This window comes from Schistocerca serialis, chromosome 2, assembly GCF_023864345.2.
Source record: "Schistocerca serialis cubense isolate TAMUIC-IGC-003099 chromosome 2, iqSchSeri2.2, whole genome shotgun sequence".
Taxonomy (NCBI): domain Eukaryota; kingdom Metazoa; phylum Arthropoda; class Insecta; order Orthoptera; family Acrididae; genus Schistocerca; species Schistocerca serialis.
Window position 1 is genome coordinate 489,261,523 of NC_064639.1, and position 21,936 is coordinate 489,283,458.

The window sequence follows — 21,936 nt, forward strand, 5'->3', positions numbered from 1 at the left end:
TTGACATTTCTTATGGTATTCTGTCATTTCTCCTCAGCTTACATGTCTCGTATAATTTTTCACAGTACTTCCTTTTGCTTGTAAATATGTTGTATAAAGCTTAGTATTTAATTAAATCCCTGTGCATATATATCAATAGGTCCCTAAGTTCTAAGGCAGTAGGCGTATTTGCATAGTATTTCCATTTACTTTATATTTAAGTTAAGTACTTGTACATGTTGCCTTCCTGTTTAGTTGCGCCTTCTGCCAGTCTGTCACGCATGTGCACAGGTCAGTGCCTCCTCTCCTACTACTGACATCGGCGCATATTGTTGAGTGTGGACAGCTGAGCCATAAGCTAATTTTGTTTATACTTTCGCTTCGCATGAAGCGGTGTAATCCTTCTCATTGCTGTTAATTTTATGCCTACATGTACAAATCAAGGGAATTACGTATGCCTATACACATTACTTTTTTCTTAAAGTACACTCAGAAGAAAAATTACACTTAGAGTTATGTACACTGTGTACAATTATCTTGTAATAGAAAGAAAAAAATGTTACCTAGCTTTGTCATTCTGTAAAAGCTTTTATATCTTTATGAGGGTGGAGACCCTTGTCTCTGCCTGTTTTCTCATAGACTAATCTGTATGTCCCAGGCTATGGTATTTTGGAAATTATATATGGTCCTGAATAGAGTAATTGCTACTTCTTATTCAGTTTGCCAAATTTTGTCGATTTAGGGTGCATCTGTAATAGGACTCATTGCCCTTCAAAAAATTGTGTAATACGTCTCAGGTTGTTGTTATAAATTTTCCTTCTAAACTGGCTTGTTTGATTTTGTCTTGTAGTGTCATTTCTGTGGTGGATACCTTTGGTGTGGGCAACTTCCACTCATTTGTTTGTTTTGTCCGGAATTTGTTAGGTGTGATACCTGTTAAGGAATGTGGAAGGTTATTGACAACTTGCACGAAGGAGTTATGTATTCTGCCCAGTGGGTGTGTTTGAGGGATGTATCTCCTAATAAACCGGTGAAATTCTTTGGAGACTCGCTTTACTGAGCTTGCTTCTGGGTGAAAAAAGCTTACTAATATGTACTTTATGCCCTGTGAGGTCATAAATTGTTTCCACTTTTGCCCAATGAAATATGAAGCATTACCAGTTAGTAGTACCTTTGCTTTACCTACTCTTCTCAAATAGTCTCGCTCAATTCTTTTTCTGATATTTCTGGCTGTTACATTTCTAATGGCATACATTTTGATATGTTTCAAGAAACTATCGGATAGTGCTACTACGTATCTTACTCCTCCTTTACCTCTTGGATATGGACCAGCTGTGTCCAGCGGTACTATATCTAGAGGGTTTTTGTGGGTATTGGGTGTAGCTCAGCATATTTTGACACATTGGACTGTTTTGATTTTTGACATATTGCACATTTTATTAATACCTGTAGGACTTGCCTTCTCAAATTTGGAAAACAACAAAGTGTTGCAATTTTTTTAGTACATTTGCCTGCTCCATAATGTCCCTATACTTCATGTGTGTGTCTTATAAATTTGTCGATATAATCTTCAGGAATGCACACACACCATTGATCAGACTTCTCATGTTTCCTATGAAACAAATTGCCCTTGTATTCCTGATCCCATTTATTTACCTTTCCACCTCCATCCTGCTTAAGGTTTTGCATGACTTTACGCCATCTGTGATCTTGCTGTTGTATAATTTTCATTTGCTTACAAAACTTATGGTAATCAGACTGTTGTGTTGTACCTTGCATTAATAACATTCTGAGTTCTGCATCCTTCTCTATTAATTCTCCAAATTCCTCCAAACCTTGTGGTAACCTGGACAAGGTATCTGCAATATCATTCTGACCTCCTTTAATATAAATGATCTTGAAATTGAATTCTTGTAAATATAGAAACATAGCTAGTCTATGGTGCAATAGTTTACGTGTTAAAAGAAATGACAGTGACTGATGGTCACAGTAAACTTTGGTATTCTTACCAACAAAAAAATTCAAACTTTTTAAATGCCCATATTACAGCTAAACTTACCAATTCTGACACACAGTAAGATTTTTCTGATTCTCATAATGTGTGACTAGCAAAACTGATGACTTTGGGTACTTCCTTACCTTCTTCCTCTCGCGTGTGGAACAAGCATGCCCCCAGCCCCTGAGATGAGGCATCTGTGCGTTGACAAAAATCCTTGGACATGTCAGGGAGTCTAAGAATGTTTGCATTGACTAGTGCCTGCTTAATGTTATTAAAGTCCTCTTGACACTTACCATCCCATAACCAAGGCCTATTTTTTTGTAACAAGTTGGGCAATGCATCACTGCTCATCAGTTGCTGTGGTATGAATTTAAAAAAAAAAATGCTAGGCCTAAAAAGCTTTTAGTTGTTTTTTATTCCTTGGAGCTGGGTAACTGTGTATGGCATCAAGTTTTATCAGATCAGGCAATATCCCTTGTTTTGACACATGTCCTAAAAATTAGACTTGCTCCCTACCAAAAACTAGACATTTTTAAATTGGCTGTTACTCTATAATCTGCAAATAGTTGAAGTACCTGTTCAATCAGCCTGATATATTGTAACCAAGTTGGTGTGGCTGTTAGCATGTTGTCTACTTAAACAGTGACTTTACTAAGCAATTCTGGTACTAAAACCTTGTCCAATGCAGATATAAACATGCCTGCACTAATGTTCAGTCCAAAAGGTAGAACACAGAATTTGTAACTTCTGCCACCACAAACAAATGCTGTATATTTTCGACTTTTTTCTTGGAGCTTTATTTGCCAGTAGGACATCTTGAGATCGAGTATACTGAAATATTTTGTATTGTAAAACTTTAGAAGCTGTTCATCCAAGTTGTCTGGTCTTATGTGTACTGGTAGTGTAATCTTATTGATACCTCTAGAATCAAGAACTAATCTTGCAGAACCATCTGATTTGCTTACTGGTAATATAGGACTACAATAGGGTGAAAATGAAGGTTGTATAATTCCCCAATTACTACCTCTTGTTTTCCCCTGGGAATAGGATATGACCTTAAACGAAATGTCTCATGGGGGTAGACTTCAAATTTATATTCATAGTTCTTGATTACTCCTGGCTTCCTACTGAAAACATTTGCATACTTAAATAACAAGTTAGAAAGTTCTTGTGGTTGCATATCATTTAGATCTGGGATTCACCTAGTTTCTGCTCTACCATTTCTTAACTAACCCCAATGTCTGTTTCTTATTCAGCATGAAATTTGTTCGTGAAATATACAGCTGGAAAGGAATATTGTACTCTTACGTTTGTCTTTGGTTTGTGTTTCTTACTTTCATCAGGTGTTTTGACTAAATCAATAGAAAAATCTGATCTTTTATATAAAAGTGGCATTTACCATTACATATGTCAATCTGTGGTTTGTATGTTCTAAACATGTCCATGCCAATAAGACAGTTAACTATAAGTTTGTCAATTATAAGAAAGTCACACTTCACTGAAAAATGTTCAATTTGTAATGGAATAAGTGCCTGATGTTTAATCAACTTAGTGTTATTGCCTGTAGCACTTTGCGCATTGCAATTTTGGACAGAAAATGTTGCGAATTTGCCTCTCTTCTTCAATTCACAAAAAAATGTGTTTGACATTAGATTGGTAGCTGAACCTGTATCTAAAATTAACTGTGTGTCAATATTAAATATTTTCACCTTAATGATTGCCTGTATTTGTTCTTCCTGGATTTTATTTGTCATATCTAACTCATGCTGATACAGATCATCCTTGATGTCTCCTTGTTTTTCAAACCTTATGAAACATGTTTGTAGTTTTGCTTTGTCCCCACTTCCAGAGATTTCAATAGCCTACGGCTTAACTACAACCAGTTGGTGTTTTCCGATGGAGTAGTGTGACTTAATTCATTCCTTGGAGTAATTTCAGTTAGTTGCACTATGTGGGTACTTTGCCAGTTTGTGTTATTTGCTGCTGTGCCATTATTTTGCTTCCCAAAGGTCGGCTGTGGTACAGCGTAAGGCATGGCATTGTTGCCGCGCATCGACCACTGCTATGGCAGAATGTCTCTGTTCATGTTCAGCATAGGGCCTTGTGATGGGGGATTGTAATTCGCCCATGCATTGGAATTATTCCTGTTGTTTTGAAAATTTCTTTTAAATTGTTTGTTTTTTCCATTCCCATTTCTGTACTCATTACTTTCAGGGACATAAATTTGCTGTTGTGTGTACCATCCTTGCTGTGTGTTTAGATCACATTTTACTGACTGATTTAAATAACTATGTTGTTGTTGTACCTGATTGTCTGTTGCTCTATTGGGTACAGATCTTTCCTCATAGAGTAAGTGGATAGAATCAAGCACTGACAGAAATATACGATGGTAAACAACTTTTCAAAATTTTTAACATGTCTACCTGTGATATTGGGTTCGTCCAGTAGCATGACTTGTTCAGGTATTTTTCAAAATATCCACATTGGCCACAGTATTTGCCATTGAAGGGTTATGTATGTTGATCAACAACTAAAGTGGGATTGACATACGAGAGTACTTTAAAAAAGTTTCAGTTCTCTGCGACTGCAGACGTGTGTGCAAGTTGCATTTGCGTGAGTGTGTGTGTATGTATGTGTGTCTACTGCTGACAAAGGCCTTAATGGCTGAAAGCTATAATTGTGTGAATCTTTTTGTTGTGCCTATCACGACTCAGCATCTCCACTTTATGGAGTGTAGCAACTTTCTTCTCTGGTATTGTTAAAAAAGAAATAGCATGATATGCTAATTCCCTTTGAATATTAACCAGCCTAAGCCTAAGAATGCTGGGTCACATAACTGTACACCCATTCCATCATTAATCACAGCATGATGTTCTGAGGTGCAAATGCATGTGATAGGGAAAATGTGTTCAAAATTTAGAGAAAAGGCCATCAGTATAATGATAAGTGTCACAAAAATGCCTTCTGTTTAAGAAGTGGGATATTATAAAGTTCCAGTTGAATACATGTTACAAACTACAGTTTTTATAAAGAGTATCATCATTATGTAGAAAAAATTTACATACTTAGTTATCAAACTATATATATGGTGATTACTTACATCTGGATCAAAATGGAATGTGAGGATCCAAGAGTGAAGTCAACATAACCCACATTGGCACATAAATTTGCTATAGCTCTGTCCTGATGATTTATTCTTTATCCTAGGCCACACAGTTTCCTACTATTCCAAGAGCCAATACCTGATCCTATTTACCCAAATCTCTAGTCAGTGCCTCAAAGTCCATTGTTAGCTGGCCAAGGCTAGTACTATGTTTTACAATACTTATGGCCTGGTACTCCAATCGTAGCTTATCATGGAGTTGTTGGGCTACACTTGTTTCATTACTGCTACCTTGAAATAAGACCATTTTTTCTACTTAAATAAGTTTCTGGCCTATCTGTTTTATTCTTATTAATGGTCTGCATCATCATAGTTTCCTTTTCAGCTGAATGAGGTTCCTCCCTTCAACAGGTAACATGCTGCATCAGTTATTGAGCTCAGTAGTAACAGAACCATCCAAGCTTTTGCTCTTCCCTGTTATCTTTTCCCAAATCCTGGTTTCTTCTCTTGCTGTCATCTACTCTACTCTACTCTCCTCCTCATCCCCACACACAATCCATCTGCTTTAAATCAATTTTCTAGCCCTAATCTCTGCATGGAGGGCACAAATCTTCCCCTCCTGTTTGCAGTCTTTCTATCTTTTAAATGTAAGCTCAATAACCATGGGAAAACATCATCGGATGATACTCCCACAGTCACACTGCAGTTTCCCCACGGATCCACTGCACAATCCACAAGCACCAACCTGAAACTCTTAACTAATTAATCACTGCAGCATGCACATTTGTCACACATGGTCATACTACTGCCAAATGCAAATGAGAATGTAAATGTCCAACAGAAAGCTACACCACTATTCCAAAAAAGGCACACTCCATCTTAGCAACGAACTGTGTAACACATTACTGAGATAGATATAAATAATAGTGGATATGGATAAATTTAAACCACCAGTAAAAGTTTGCTTGGACAAACACTGCTTATGTTCTGTGTGGAGGTATCTAGAGAAACATAATTGTATAACCCTTTGATTTGGAACTTTGTTGGATTGTGTGTTTTGTATAAGATTATTCTGGATTTTGGTTCATGTGCACTGATTCAGACTCATGTTACTGTAGTCATAAACTTTGCTGTCTAGTGCATTTTTGGCTATTGACTTGGTTTTCACACACACAATTTGCTGAGGTGATGTGCCTAGTTCAGTGTCGGACTGTGGCGCTTTTCATTCATTCATTCATTTATTCATTTATTGGTCCATTTGATTCATTACATACTTAAACAGTACATTGAATATAAGACAAGTCAAAATTGCGAAAGGAGCAGAAACACACATACAGAGCGAGAGAGAGAGAGAGAGAGAGAGAGAGAGAGAGAGGGAGAGAGAGAGAGCATGACAAAATTAATTACAGATAACAATCATAAATTACAAGTGACAAATATAGCAATTGGAATTTAACCATTATTACATAATCATTGTTTCCAATGCTATTTTTTGTATTTTAAAAATTCTTTTACAGGGTAAAAACATTTTTCCACTAGAAATGACTTAAGATTATGTTTAAAAAAAATTTTATGTTGCTGTGATTTTAAATCACTGGGTAGGCTGTTATATAGCTGAACTGTTATCTGTGATACACATTTTTGGTACAATGCTGTTCTACACTGTGACGTGTGGATATTATTTGTATTTCTTGTGTTGTGACTGTGTATATGCTTATTTTGCTGAAGATGTCCGGTTTGGTTTAAAAGATACTCATTTGCGAACAGGATACACTCATATATGTAAAGGCTCGGTAGGCTCATTCTTTTCATCTGGATGAAATGTGGTCTACATGTTTCCAGTTTTCTTAGGTTGCAGATAGCCCTGATTGTTCTTTTCTGCATCCTAAAGATCTTTATGCTGGTGGCTGAATTTCCCCAGAAGATTAGCCCATATCGAAGTAGTGCATGGAAGTATGCATAATAAGCATGAATAACTGTTGACTTGCTTGCACTTTTATTTAACACACGCAGAGCATAACAAGCTTTTGAAAGTTTTTTCTCAAGTTCTTTTATATGATAGTCCCATTTTAAATTATCTTGTCCTATAGGCCTAGAACCTTAGTGTCAGTAACCGAGTTCAGTAACGCATTTTCAAGGTATGGTACTGTAACAAAGTTTTGCACATGTGGAGAAGAGTGGAAATTCATAAAGACAGTTTTTTCTTTATTTATTATTATTTTATTTTTTTGAAACCAGCTAGTAATTTGGGACATTAGAGTATCTATTGCTACTTCCAATGAGATTTTGTCAGCAGCTGTTATTAATACGCTGCTGTCATCAACAAATAAGATTAGTTATCCCAATTTAATAAAGTCATTTACATCATCAGTATAAAGGAGGAACAGTAGAGGTCCTAGGACAGAACCTTGTGGCACTCCGTACTTTATTTTTGATCTACTGGAGACATGTGTTGTTGTGATAATATTTCCTTGTACTGAAATGCCATCATGCCTTAAAACCACCACTTGCTGCCTGTTTTCTAGGTAAGATCTTATCCACTGATTTGGGATTCCTCGGACACCTTTTTGATCTAATTTGTGAATGAGGAAGTCATGGTCAATTATGTCGAAAGCTTTTGAAAGGTCCAGAGAGATACCAGTAGCATCTTTTCTGTCATCCAGTGCTTTAAGCACAGCTTCTATGTACTCATACATTGCTGTTGTTGTAGACTTTGATTTACTGAATCTATCTTGATTTGCTGAGGGTAATGAATTTTTTGTAATGTAGCTTAGTAGTCTATTGTAGAAAATTTTCTCAAATATTTTGGAGAAAACACTGAGTTGGGATACTGGACGATAATTATTTACATTTTCAGAGCCCCCTTTTTTTGAACAATGGAGTTACTTTAGCTGTTTTTAGGCTATTGGGAAAGATTCCAGTTGATAAGGAATTGTTTAATATATATATTAGAGGTTTTAATACATTATCAGATGACTTTTTAAAGACATAGTCTGGCACACCATCCAGTCCACATGAATATTTGTGTTTGAGTGACATTATTTGTTTCACCTCTGTTTCCGTGACTGTTTGAAGGAACATAGACTTAACACTAGCATTTAAATAATTTGGTAGGCATGTAGGTCCATAGTCATACTGATTTTCGATTAACTGCTTTGCTATATTAGTAAAGTACATATTAAACTTTTCAGCTACCTCTTTTGGATCTGAGTGTCTGTTATTTTCAATTTGAAGAGAGATATTTTGTGAAGTTGACTGTTCTGTACCAGTTTCTGCTCTAATAACCTTCCACACAGCTTTCATTTTATTGTTTGCCTTTGAGATGTTCTCATCATTTTTTTTGTTTTTTGGTTTCTTTTATTACCTTGCTGAATATTTGGTTGTATTTTAAGACCCCCATTATGAAATTTTGCTTCAAAGCTTTATTAACTTCTGAAAAAGAAACTCACATAAGTACATTTTAATGGTCAGTGCAGCATCCTTTTTTTTTTTACTAAACATAATCTTTGACTAGCAGCAATTGTACTTGTTTTGATGGTTCAAGCTCTGAACACACATTGTTACAGCATTATATAAAAAATTATTTTACGTATCTGATGTTTATTTTACTTTCTCTTTTTCTAACAGTTCATTTGAGGAACTTCCAAAAGGTACATGAGAAAAATCCTGAGGCTCCAGTACTGACAGAGTTTAAAAACTTTTTACGAAGATCGTTGTATATCACTGGGTGCTTCCTAAGATACTTTGACTTTACTGCTCCAGAACTTCTTAAAGATTTAGAGGTAAGTTTACTGTTAAACTCAAATCAGACATTACCACTTATACAAGGTTTCCCAGGAAGAATGGTCTATATTCAGGAGTATGTCAGGAACAATCATTTGAAGTAAAAAGCTTCATATGGACATACGCCCTATTCTGAATGATTTGCAAGACATAAAACATAAATGTACATTGTTATTTAGTATCTGTATTCATCATCAGGTTTGCACATGTACAACAGTAAGTAAACATTACAATTTTTTTTTAAATTTATACTTGTAATTCATTCACCTCTACATATTATCGTACACGTCACATTACTGCTGTTGTATAGTTCATAATAAATGTCTGAATATCTCACTGTCAACTTCAGTGCATTTGCGCACTCTTGGGAGAATATGTTGTGTTGCTTGTCAGTGCCTCTGCACATTCCCTATTGAGGGCAGCAGCATCCATGATATGACAGAGCAGTTCTTTCACGTATTCACTTTTCGTTTGTACACCTTGTACTTCATCCAACCCCATAAACAAAACCGTAATGATGTAAGGTCTGGCGATCTTGGTGGCCAGTTAATTGTACTGCCACAACCAATCCAGCAGTTAGAGTAGTGTGGCTTTTAGATTAGATTAGATTAGATTTACTTTCATTCCAATTGATCCGTAGTGAGGAGGTCCTCCAGGATGTGGAACATGTCAGAAAAACAACAAAACATGACAAATATTTAAACTAAAACAAATAAGCTAATGTACCATTCCACAGGTCCCAAGTGGAATGATCGTCATTTTTTAATGAACACTAAGAGTCATTTTACAAATACTATTGCACTGAATTTAAAATAAAAAAGTTTTATATTTATTTATAAGGTAAGAAACATGTAATACAACTACTGTAATACTTATTTACAATGAACACATTACTGCACTGAAATGGTGCAGAAGTTAGATTATACTTACACACACACACACACACACACACACACACACACACACACACACACACACACACAAATTTTCAGTGAACACATTACTGCACTGAAATTGTGCAGAAGTTATGTTGTACTTATATACAAATCAGTTGGTTTTCCTCAGAAATTCATCAATGGAGTAGAAGGAGTTGGCCACCAATAAATCCTTTAGGCTTCTCTTAAACTGAATTTCATTGGTTGTTAAGCTTTTTATGGCTGCTGGCAAGTTATTGAAAATGTGTGTTCCTGAATAATGCACACCTTTTTGTACAAGACTAAGTGACTTTAAATCCTTGTGAAGATTATTCTTATTTCTAGTATTGATTCCATGAATTGAGCTGTTGGTTTGAAAAAGTGATATATTTTTAATGACAAATTTCATTAAGGAATAAATATATTGGGAAGCTGTAGTTAGTATCCCTAGTTCCCTAAACAGGCTTCTGCAGGATGTTCTTGAGTTCACACCACATATAATTCTTACTGCACGTTTTTGTGCCCGGAAAACTTTAGCTTGGCTTGATGAATTACCCCAGAAAATAATCCCATATGACATTATGGAATGAAAGTAAGCATAGTATGCCAGCTTTTTCATTTTTATATCCCCTATGTCTGACAAAATTCGCATTGCAAACAGAGATTTGTTAAGACGCTTCAGCAGTTCTGTGGTGTGCTCCTCCCAGTTGAATTTATTATCAAGCTGTAATCCCAAGAATTTAACACTGTCCACTTCTTCTATCTTCTTGTCATCATATGTTAGACATATACTCTTGGGACACCCCTTACAAGTTCTGAACTGCATGTAGTGTGTTTTTTCAAAGTTTAGTGACAAAGAATTGGCTAGGAACCAGTGATTAATGTCTACAAATATTTTATTGGCTGATCTTTCTAAGACTACACTTGATTTGCTATTTATTGCAATGTTTGTATCATCAGCAAACAAAACAAACTTGGCATCTGGTAATGTTACTGATGAAAGGTCATTGATATACACAAGAAAAAGTAAGGGCCCCAAAATGGAACCTTGTGGGACCCCACATGTAATTAGTTCCCAGTTGGATGATGCCTGATAGCTTGATACATGTCTCTTTCCTAATAACACCCTTTGTTTCCTGCCAGAGATATAAGATTTGAACCATTTTGCAGCATTTCCTGTTACACTATAATATTCTAGTTTACTTAAAAGGATATTGTGATTTACACAGTCAAATGCCTTTGACAGATCACAAAATATACCAGTTGCCTGCAATTTTTTGTCTAATGAATTAAGTACATTTTCACTGTAAGTGTAGATAGCCTTCTCAATATCAGAACCTTTTAGAAATCCAAACTGTGACTTTGACAGTATGTTATTTGAGATAAGATGGTTATAAAGACGACTGTACATTACTTTTTCGAAAATTTTTGAGAATGCTGGCAACAGTGAAATTGGACGGAAATTTGATGCTATTTCTTTATCTCCCTTCTTAAACAGTGGCTTAACTTCAGCATATTTCAGCCATTCGGGAAATATTCCACTGATAAACGACTGGTTACACAGATAGCTTAATATGTTACTTAGCTCAGAATCACATTCTTTAATTAACTTTGTTGATATTTCATCATACCCACTAGATGTTTTTGATTTTAAAGATTTTATGATGGACATTATTTCTGTTGGGGTAGTGAGGGTCAAATTCATATTATGGAAGTTACTTGAAATGTCTGGTCTAAGGTAATCCATAGCAGCATCTACCGAACCTGACAACCCCATCTTTTCAGTAACAGTTATAAAATGTTTGTTAAAAAGTTCTGCAACACTATACACATCTGTCACCAATGCATCATTTACTCTTAATGCTATTTGTTCCTCTTCATGTCTGGTTCTACCGGTCTCCTCCTTCACTATATCCCATATTGTCTTTATTTTGTTATCTGATATGACTATCTTTTCCTTGTAATATATTTGCTTTGACATCCGTATTACAGTCTTTAATATTTTGCAGTATTTCTTATAATGTGCTATAGCATCAACATTGGAAATGTTTCGGATTGACAGATACAGTTTTCTTTTTGTTTTACAAGATACCCCTATTCCTCGAGTAATCCATGGCTTCTTTGTAGACTTTGCTCTAACCTTGGTAAGTTTTGGGGGAAAGCAGTGTTCAAATAAGGTAAGCACACTATTAGCAAAAATGTTATATTTTTCATTCATGCCATGAGCACTGTAAACATCAGTCCAGTGAATGTCTCTGAGGAGTGTCCTAAAATAATCAATTTTTGGCTTACTGATTACCCTCTTGAGCTCAGATTTAACAGATTTTATATCCTGTTCAGTATTAACATTTAACAGAAGGAACTGCATGTCATGGTCTGAGAGGCCATTGACTATTGGTTTTGTAATATAATTTTGTTCATTTGACTTTTCTATAAAGATATTATCAATGGCTGTTTGTGAGCAAGTGGTTATCCTAGTGGGGAACTTTACTGTGGGAATTAAGTTGAATGATAGTGTTACTAACTCAAATAGGTTCTTATTGGGAGAGTCTTTAAGGAAATCTACATTGAAATCACCAGCAACCACTATTTCTTTGTTTTTGGTTGTTAAATGGGCCAGTACAGCTTCAAGGTGGTTTACAAACAGATTAAAGTTATCTGCAGGTGCTCGATATACACTTAATATTATGAAAGATTTTTTGTGAAAATCTAATTCTGTTGCACATGCTTCCATATGCTGTTCTAGGCAAAATTTATGAATGTCTATGTTCTTAAATTTATGACAGTTCCTGATGAATGTGGCAACTCCTCCTTTCTCCATTTCTGATCTACAATAGTGAGATGCTAACCTAAACCCTGTAACACTTAAAAGTTCTATACCAGTGGTCACATGATGTTCAGAGAGGCAGATTATGTCAGCTGGGTTTGAAGACTCTAATTCATCTATGCAGATAGTTAATTCATTAATTTTATTTCTCAGTCCTCGAATATTTTGATGCAATAAAGATAGCTGACATTTCACATTGACTGACTTAAAATTGGATGGAGTTAAAATATCTGCTGACAGTTGAAAATTCTTAACCAATGGCTGTTTATGTTGATGTAATAAGCTGGAATTATGTTTTTTGATTTCTTTCTCAAACTGAAGGTTTGTCTCAGTTCTAACCTCTCTTAAAATTTGTTTTCTTTCTGTCCTCCCTACCCTAAAAAAGGGTCTTTTCTGAATCCTATAACCACTGGTATTTTACCACTCATGACAGTGCCTCCCCCCTTTAACTTTCCTGCTATTTCCCCAGCCAATTTACCCTTCCCCTTCCTGTTGAGGTGAAGGCCATGCCTAGTATAATCCCACCTACTGACAGAATCAACATGAACCACACCAATGTGTGACCCCGCACCCGACATGAGCAGCCGTTCCAGCTCCAAATTAACTCTCTTGACAGAAGAGTTCAAATGAGGTCGGTCATGGCGCCCAAGAACAGATACAAACTCAACACTGGTATGCCTCGATGCTGATGCAATCTTCGCCAGGTCACACTCTATGCTGTACCCAGGATCTCTGTCAATACTGTTACCTGCCCCACCCACTATAACCACGGTGTCTTCCTTAGTGAAATCTTTGCAAAGTGATCCTAAATCCTCTGTCACCTGCTCCAGACCAGCACTAGGTTTAAAAAAATTGGTGACCTGGTATTCTGATCCTAGTTCATCCTGCAAGAGTTGGCCAACACCTCTTCCATGGGAACTACCTAACAACAACACTTTCTTTCTCTTTACTGATTTCCCTACATTCTTACTTTTCAATTTGCTGCTGAAAGTTTGTTGTGCCCTGTCTACACCTGTAACTGCTTGAGGCTCACCAGCTTCTAACTGAAGCAACAGGTCAAATCTATTTTCCACATTCACCATAAAGCTGTCAGACAAAGTTCTAGGCCTGTTCCTCCTGTTGCCTGTTGCCACTTCCCACCTCTCTTTACCCTTCTCCCTCCTTAACCTGTCAAGATCTCCCCTGGCCTTGTCTAACTCAGCCTGAAGGGCAGCAATTTTCCCCTCCTGTTCCAGTATCTTCCTATCTCTACTACAAATCCTACAAAACCACTGATGAGTCTCATTTACTTCCCCTATTCCCACGCCACTACAGTCACCCACATGGAAAAAACTACAGCACCCATCACACCAAAGCCCCGACCTAACAATTCTACGGCAAGTCAAGCACTTTTCACTCATGATAAACGTAATAATTTATTAAGAATAAGTCAGTTAAATTACAGATAAACACGAAAATATGGTTACACAAATTTGGCCTATACGCAACTATGTGTAAACAAAAACAAAAGTGCAAAGTTTCCGAAACAACAAGTTAAACTTTACGCTACTTTCCGGAAATGCTAGTTAAATAATGAAGAGGTACGCTAAGTTAAATTGCTGGAGAGAGCAAGGAACAACTAAACGAAATTGGCTGAGATGTTTCTTCACACGTGTGGTAAAATGTGGAGTGGCTCCATAATGCCTTAAATACATTGCAGTGTACCCGGCCAAAGGAATGTTCTCAGCGTGTTTAACAAACAAAAAATCCAAAAAATGCAAGTAATTCTGTCTCACCATTCGCTCTTCTATAATGACTGCCCCTATCAACACATTACCAATAATACCACTCCAAACAGGAAAGATGAACTTAGAAGTTGGTTCCCACTCTAGCATGTGGATTTTTCTGTTACCCTTGATGATTACGTAGAGATGAATTCTGAATGCAGTAACAACAGTGCCGTACTTCCATTTTCTCAGGAAGAAGTAGCCATAGTGATAGCCATGATGCTCAACATTGCCAGCACTTTCAATAATTTATGGTGGCCTTGATGTTCAGTCGTCAAAGAAATTTTTGGATTACAAAATGCATTTATTTAAGATTCATGGATTACTATAGGGGTTGCACTGTCAAATGGCTGACTGGGCAGTATAAGTTAATAAAAAAGATTACAAAGGGATGACCACAAGGCTAGGTATATGAACTAATATTCTGGGATCTAACAGTCAAGTTGCTACTGGGTGGGACTGATGAAGCGAAAGGAGTTGTGGCCTATACTGATGGGATGTGATGCACCAAATATTCCACTGGTAATCAATTTCTTCCCACACTCTCAGCATATCACGTGTAACCTGTGCAATGGCATTGTAGATTCAATTTTTCAGGTTGGCTAAATTGTTTGGTAAGTGAAGGACATATGCACAGTCTTTAATGAAACCCCAGAGAAAGAGATCCAGTGGTCTCAAGTCTGGGGAGCAAGATGGTCAGAAAATTGGCCCTGCACAGCCAATCCACCAATCTGGGAAGTGATTATCGAGGGAACCTCAAACTTCCATGAGGAAATGAGATGGTCCACCCTCTTGCTCATAGTAAACCATCCAATCTCGGTCATCTCATCAATCTGTGGAATTAAAAAGTTTTGAAGCATATCCAGATACACAGTTTGATATAATCATCAATGTGTGGGCAACTTGGTGATATATCATGTTGCAGTGAACAATCTGTCTCAATGAAGTTCTTGTGCCAGGAGTAAACTGTAGGCCTCCTGGAAGGTTCTTTAGCATATTAGGTGCAAAATTTATGCTGAACAGTTCTTGCAGAGTTTGTTTCATGAAACCAAAACACACAGCAAGCACACTTCACAGCAATGAAAGTAACCATTTTAACTACACGCTACACTGGTGCAGAATGGGGTACTGCTGCTCTACATGATTCAAACTTGATGTTGTTTGCTACACAATGACACATCAGCCAATTCTACAAGTTATCTCAGTAAATTTCTGTATTGAGATAAAGTGGTAAAGTCCTTTTTGGTTCACCCTGCATATCAATAATAAAGTTAAAGATGATTTAAACTGTACATCAACTACAGTTTAACATTGCTGCTACTTTATGTTTACTATAACAATGAAGTGCCAATGTATTTTCTAATTATATGTCAGGTAATAAAATTGCTCCTTTTTCATTTGTATTGTTAAAGCTTCTTTATGTCACCCACAGAATGACTGAGTACCCTACAACTATTTTTCAAAGTAGCAGCTTTCTTTCTAATTTTCTTGTTTAAATGTAGCTGATGTAAGCTCAAACAGCATCAAGCAATACTGCTGCAGTGGTAGTTTATTACTAAAGCATTATACAAACTGAGTTTCTATGATTTGCTTGTGTTTTGTTAATGTGTATATTGACTCATTCCACATCCCTGTAAGTTTTCAACTTGATGGGATCTACAGAACACAATAAATTAATGAATAGCATTTCATTTGTTAAATTAACTATTGTAATAATTCTTGTCATGATGTTGCACAGTCATCAGAGTGATAACTATACCACTTTATCATATTAATGGTATTTCCGTGATTAAGTCAGATAATTCACAGCCTGTTTCAATTACATGTTACATCTGTAACGTATTTCTGGATTTCTTTAGGCTTTTATTTCCCTAAAATATGTTTCTTCACTAAACGGCTAAAGACTTTTTTCCTGATGTAAAGAACTGTGCTCTGAACAGTTTTTTTTTTTTTTTTTTTTTTTTTTTTTTTTTTTTTTTTTTAATAAAAGTAAAATGTATAGAAGAATCTTTACTTCTAACCACATATTTAAGTCAAAGTTAATTGTAAGTGCTAATATCTTTCACGATTTTATGCATGGCTTCCTGTTATTATTGTCGGCTTTGTAGTTAATATTCTAGAAAGAAGAAGAGTATCAATAACACTTTTTCAAGCAGTACAACTGCAGCCAAATCAGCAGGAATAAATTGAAGTATGTGCAATATAGGTGTTAGTGAAGTTTCCTCACTCAGAATACTTCCACATGATCACAAGTAGATCTAATTAAACTTTGTTTATTCGAACAAGTAAACTTCAACCACAAACAGACTGCTGTCTCTGATGCAGAACAACAAAAGAAAATAAATGTTCTCCAGAAATTCTTCTTAGTAATGTGAAGCAAAAGTTCATCACAAACAGTTGCTCTTCAATGAAACGAAAATATATCCTTGAGAGCATCCAAAAATCTATCTCAAGGGCAGCACATCTTATCCATGGCACGTAACACCAAGTCTCAGAGCACAGGTTGAGGGAGCATAGCCGTCTGGGTGGCGAAGGTGACATCCAATCCAAGGTGGTGTCCAAAGGTTGATGGTATATCAGTCGCTGGCTGGCAGTGACAGAACTGGCTCTAGCTGGCTCCACACTGACAGAAATACTCACATGGCGGAAGGTTACAATTTTCCTATTGGCTATCGAAGTTGCAAGAGATGCAGCAGGAGGTGCATGTCTGCAGCAGCCCTGTTGCTATCTTCTGCACCCTCTGACTGGTTACTGCGAGGCCCTCTGGAGACCTGGCTGGATACCATGGAAACCAGCCGGAATGCGGGGGTTGAGTTGACAATAACCCACTAAGTCTAGATGCATTGTTGGCAGCATTGAGGGTGAAGCCAAGAGACACATCAGTGAGGGTTTCCACTGTCTTGAAGTGTGCTATTACCTTATACCAGATGGATCTTCAACTCCTTCCAGTTGTCCTTCCTGTACAACTACTTTTACAAAGAAGAAGAACAGGCTATGAACTCTGAACACAGTCTGGTTTATTGACAAGACAACTTAAACTCAGTTTACAACTTACTTGTTTTACAAGAACATCTCATCTGACAGTCTTCTGTTGTTGGATCTTCTCTTTTCCATGTTCTACATTCCTAGATCGTTGTTGACAAAAACTGTGGAACTTCACCTGGGAGGAGCTCTTATGGTGCTACATGTGGAACTGCAGACACTGAGGGCTACTTTTGAGGTTTGAAATTCATGAAAAGAGTGTCTTTTGCCATTGCACAGTGCCTCTGGAACACCTCAAACATAAAAATTCAACCCCAACAAACTGAGAATTGGCTCAATATCTCTCTAATGATATGATAATAATACTACTAAAACTTGTTGAACACTAGTTATGAACGATTACTCAATGACCCTTCCCTTTCTTATGGGAACAGAGAGAGGGAAGCTAACTAGCCTGTTTCATGTGGCTAACGTGAACTTTAAAGGTTTTGCCTGTAGCCAAATCATGTATCAATACATTGTGTGGACCTGACATCCTGACGATGGAACAAGCCCCTATACGAGGTGGAATCCAAAATTTTCGGAACTGCTGCTGCCATCTGAAAAGTAGGAGTAGTAGATCTGCACCACTAGGTGGTGAGTGCTGCATATCAGATGAATCAGTGTGTGGAGTGGCATTCAACTGGGAGGACGTGTTATGTGTCCACAGTGATTTCCATAATACTGTGTTTGGTGTGTGGCGATTTTATGATGGATCCGCGAACAGAACACTTGTGTATCAAATTCTGTGCGAATCTTGAGAAAAGTGCTACGGAGACCTTGGCAATGATTCTTCAAGTGTTTGGGGGACAGGCAGGGTGTATTCGACCTGGGAGATCCGGGAAAAACCCGGGAATTTTTTCATCTGGGAGCAAAACGGGAAAAACCCGGGAATTGTTTAGAATTCCGGGAATTTTTCATTGTTTCGCTTTTCAGTTAAATTTTTGTGATTTTGACTGGGAAGAACCAATACTCTAACAAAGGATATTACTGTATCCTGCTGCTGCAGAATAATACTGCAGCAACAAAACATGAACGAGAGAAAAAAAAAAACGCAAATAAAACTTAAGTTGCAAAGGAAATGCACCGTATACAACAACAAAACAGTGCTCATACAACCGTATGCCAACAGTAGTGTGTATCAAAGGCTTTAGGAAGACTATGCAATGCTTTATAACAACAAATTGCCTCTGATGAGAGTGACATGACAACTGTTTAAATTAGATTCGTTTGAGCTGTTGTGGGCGGGCTCTTGAGCATGCGCAGTTGAGTCGCATGTGAGTAATATGTTCTCCTGCTTCTGGGAAATATAGTAAATCTGGGGCTGATACACAGAGCAGTCTGAGTTGAGGTGGAGAGTCTCCACGTGACCTGTGTTTACATTCTGTGATTTTGTTGTTTCCTCTTTGTTTATTGCTTTCACGTTAAATGATAACGATACGGATTTTTGTGGCCAGGAGCTATCAGATGAATTAAAATACATTTGAATAATTATGGAAGGTGAAAATATGTTACTAGTTTCAGATTTTTTCCCACCTTTCTGACAGTCAAGCATTAATCGCCCTACAGAACAATGAAGTTATTTTTGCCAGTTTGCTAAAGAGATTTGGCTAAAAATGAATCTTTTCTGCTGAGGCAGTCAATTTATTTGAAACGAAGTGTTTAGTTTCACGCTGTTGGCTAATTTCAACTATTCGCTGCATTTCAAGTGCACGTATGGCATTATGCCATAATAAAAAACCAAACATTAGGTAATACAGTACTGGTACTCCAAGAAAATTTACATACGAATGTGCATTTTAAGCAGAATTATGTGTTTTGGTATGGTTCACGAAATTTCAACACTTTTGAAGTATCGTCTGATGTCTTGTTTCTTTTATAACATATGTAAGATATAAGGGCTTCCTGTGTCATCGTAGCTGTGCAAGCGGGGTGATGCCTGTTATTTGGCACTCTCTTGCAACTGCTGAAACAAACCTATTTCTAATAGGTCACGGGAAAATATTGCGAATGAAATTAGAATTATGTTAATACCTACAGCTGCTGACGGGCGTTGATAAATATCAACAGGGACAGGTGAAAATGTGTGTCCCCGACCGGGACTCGAACCCAGTAACTCCTGCTTACATGGCAGATGCTCTATCCATCTGAGCCATCGACGGCACAGAGGATAGCGCGACTGCAGGGACTATCTCGCGCATGCCTCCCGCGATACCCACATTCTCACTTTGTATGTCCACACACTACATCCGTAGTGTCCCACCCTAACACACTCATTACTCATGGAAGACATTCTTACCAAGTCCCGTAAGAGTTTGGAGAATATGTGTGCATCCGCACAGAAGAAGGAGGTCATGGCCAGTATTGCCAGAACTATATACTTATATGAATATGGACATGTCCGAAAGAACAGACACCATATCCATATATGTAATATTGCGAATGGTGGTTTGAAAAGTGTTACATTCAAAGCAGATTTCCTTTTACGCAAGATGAACTATGTGCGAGAATGAACGATGAATTTCTTAAATCACAAAGCGTTTGGCTCTTATTTAAAAATCAACTCTTTGAGGACGACCATTTAGAAGAATTTAGGGCCCAGAAGATCAGACATTTACGTCATTATTAAAAATTTCACTGGCACATTTGTGTGATGTATCTTAAAGTGTAACACTCGCAAAAAAGATCAACATTATACGTGGAAGCTTAACTTCTCCTCCAGCTTATTAATCTTCGAGACCAATATTATATGTGAATGCTATGTATATTAATTTAAACCATTAACTTTTCTTGTTTGTGTGTTCGCGCTACTGAAGAGTGATCTTGCTATTGGCTTACTACATCATGTGTCCTATGTTGCCATCAGCTGATGAGATCACGTGACATGAGCTATGACTGTCTTACAAAAGCGCATCGCAATCTCGATTTCAATGTTTCAGAAAGTAACATGCGTTGTTTGGTGGAATTCAAATTTATACCTTTGTAATACGAAAATATGCAGCATACATGTTGCTGCACATCAAAGGTCTTTCAAAACGTGTTTTTTCCCCCCTGAGTTTCATTTTCTACTCCAGTATATAAAAAAGTAAACATTCAAAGGATTGATGAGTTTTACTGTGCCGAGGAAGAGTGTACTTTCACTTAACACGTAAAAAGTGTATTTTCACCCAAAAGAAATTCTATTTTTAAATGGGAAATCCGGGAAAAATCCGGGAATTTTTTTTCCTTGTCCACGTATACACCCTGACAGAGCATGAGCCATACACATGTTTTTGAGTGGCATACTTGGTTCAGGGCTGGCTGTACAGATGTTGAAGATGATGCTCACACTGGAAGGCCCGTTAGCTGCATAACGTCAGACATTGTTGCCAAACTTCAACAGTTGGTTTGTGCGGATCGACATCAAACCATTCGAGACCTTGCGGATGAAGTGGGTATTGGTTATGGGACATGTTAACGAATGTTGACTGATGAATTGGGCATGCATCGTGTCGCTGCAAAATTTGTGCCAAGGATCTTGAATGCCAATCAGAAGGCACAGCATGTTGAAGTGTGCACAGACCTTCGTCAGACCACATCTGGTGATCCAACCTTCTTGTCATAGGTTATCACTGGTGACAAGAGCTGGATTTACGGTTATGACCCAGAGGCAAAGCAATAGTCATCCTAGTGGAAGAGCTGGGGCTCTCCAAGACCCAAAAAAGCGAGACAGGTGAAGAGCAAAGTGAAGAGCATGCTCATTGTTTTCTTTTATACCTAGGGAATTGTGCACAAAGAATTTGTCCCACCCAACCAAACAGTGAAGTCCGTGTACTACTGTGACGTCTTCAGATGGCTCGATGGAAACGTGCGGCGACAATGGCCCGAACTTTGGCGTCAAGGGAACTGGCTGCTGCATCACAATGCACCCTGCCACACATTCTTGCTCACCAGGACCTTTTTGGCAAAAAACAACATGGCAGTTGTACCCAGCCACCATACTTGCCAGATTTGGCACCTGCGACTACGCGCTGTTCCCAAACTTGAAACTCAAGTTGAAAGGCTGTCAGTTCGACACTCTAGAGAGGATCCAAGAAGCATCACTGGTAGTGATAAACACCCTCAAAGAACAAAACTTCCAGAAAATGTTTGGCCAGTGGCAGAAGTGCTGGAACCGATGTGTATGTGCGAATGGGAGCTACTTTGAGGGTGACGGTGACCATTAGTCCAAAGATAAGGTTTTCAACAGGTGGCAGCACCAGTCCGAAAAATTTTGGATAGCACCTCGTAAATAGAGTTGCAAGTTTTTTAGTGATTCCACTATACTGCCCCTCCACAAACATTAAAATTGCATAAAAACACTTTATCCCTCATGCTGCCCGGAAGGTTTGCCTTTCTCAGTTATAACACCTCTCCTGACAATGGTGAGCTAGATGTTGCTCCTAGCTCTGCTCCAGTTTTGCTTAATGACCTCTGGAGTAACATGCGTAGTCAATAGATCATTAATATTCCATAAGTTGGAAAGAGAAAAATTAAGTGGATAAGCAAACATGAGAACGGCCAAA

The 21,936-nt window shown here is 37.5% G+C and overlaps 1 protein-coding gene across 1 annotated transcript in view; it reads left to right on the top strand.

The window, feature by feature from the left end:
• The window catches only part of LOC126456114 (nipped-B-like protein A), a 345,198-nt gene that overhangs the window by 254,875 nt on the left and 68,387 nt on the right, over positions 1–21,936 (top strand). The window contains exon 12 of the mRNA XM_050091868.1: positions 8,709–8,863. Coding sequence (XP_049947825.1) covers positions 8,709–8,863 — 155 coding nt within the window. The remainder of the gene's footprint in view (positions 1–8,708; positions 8,864–21,936) is intronic.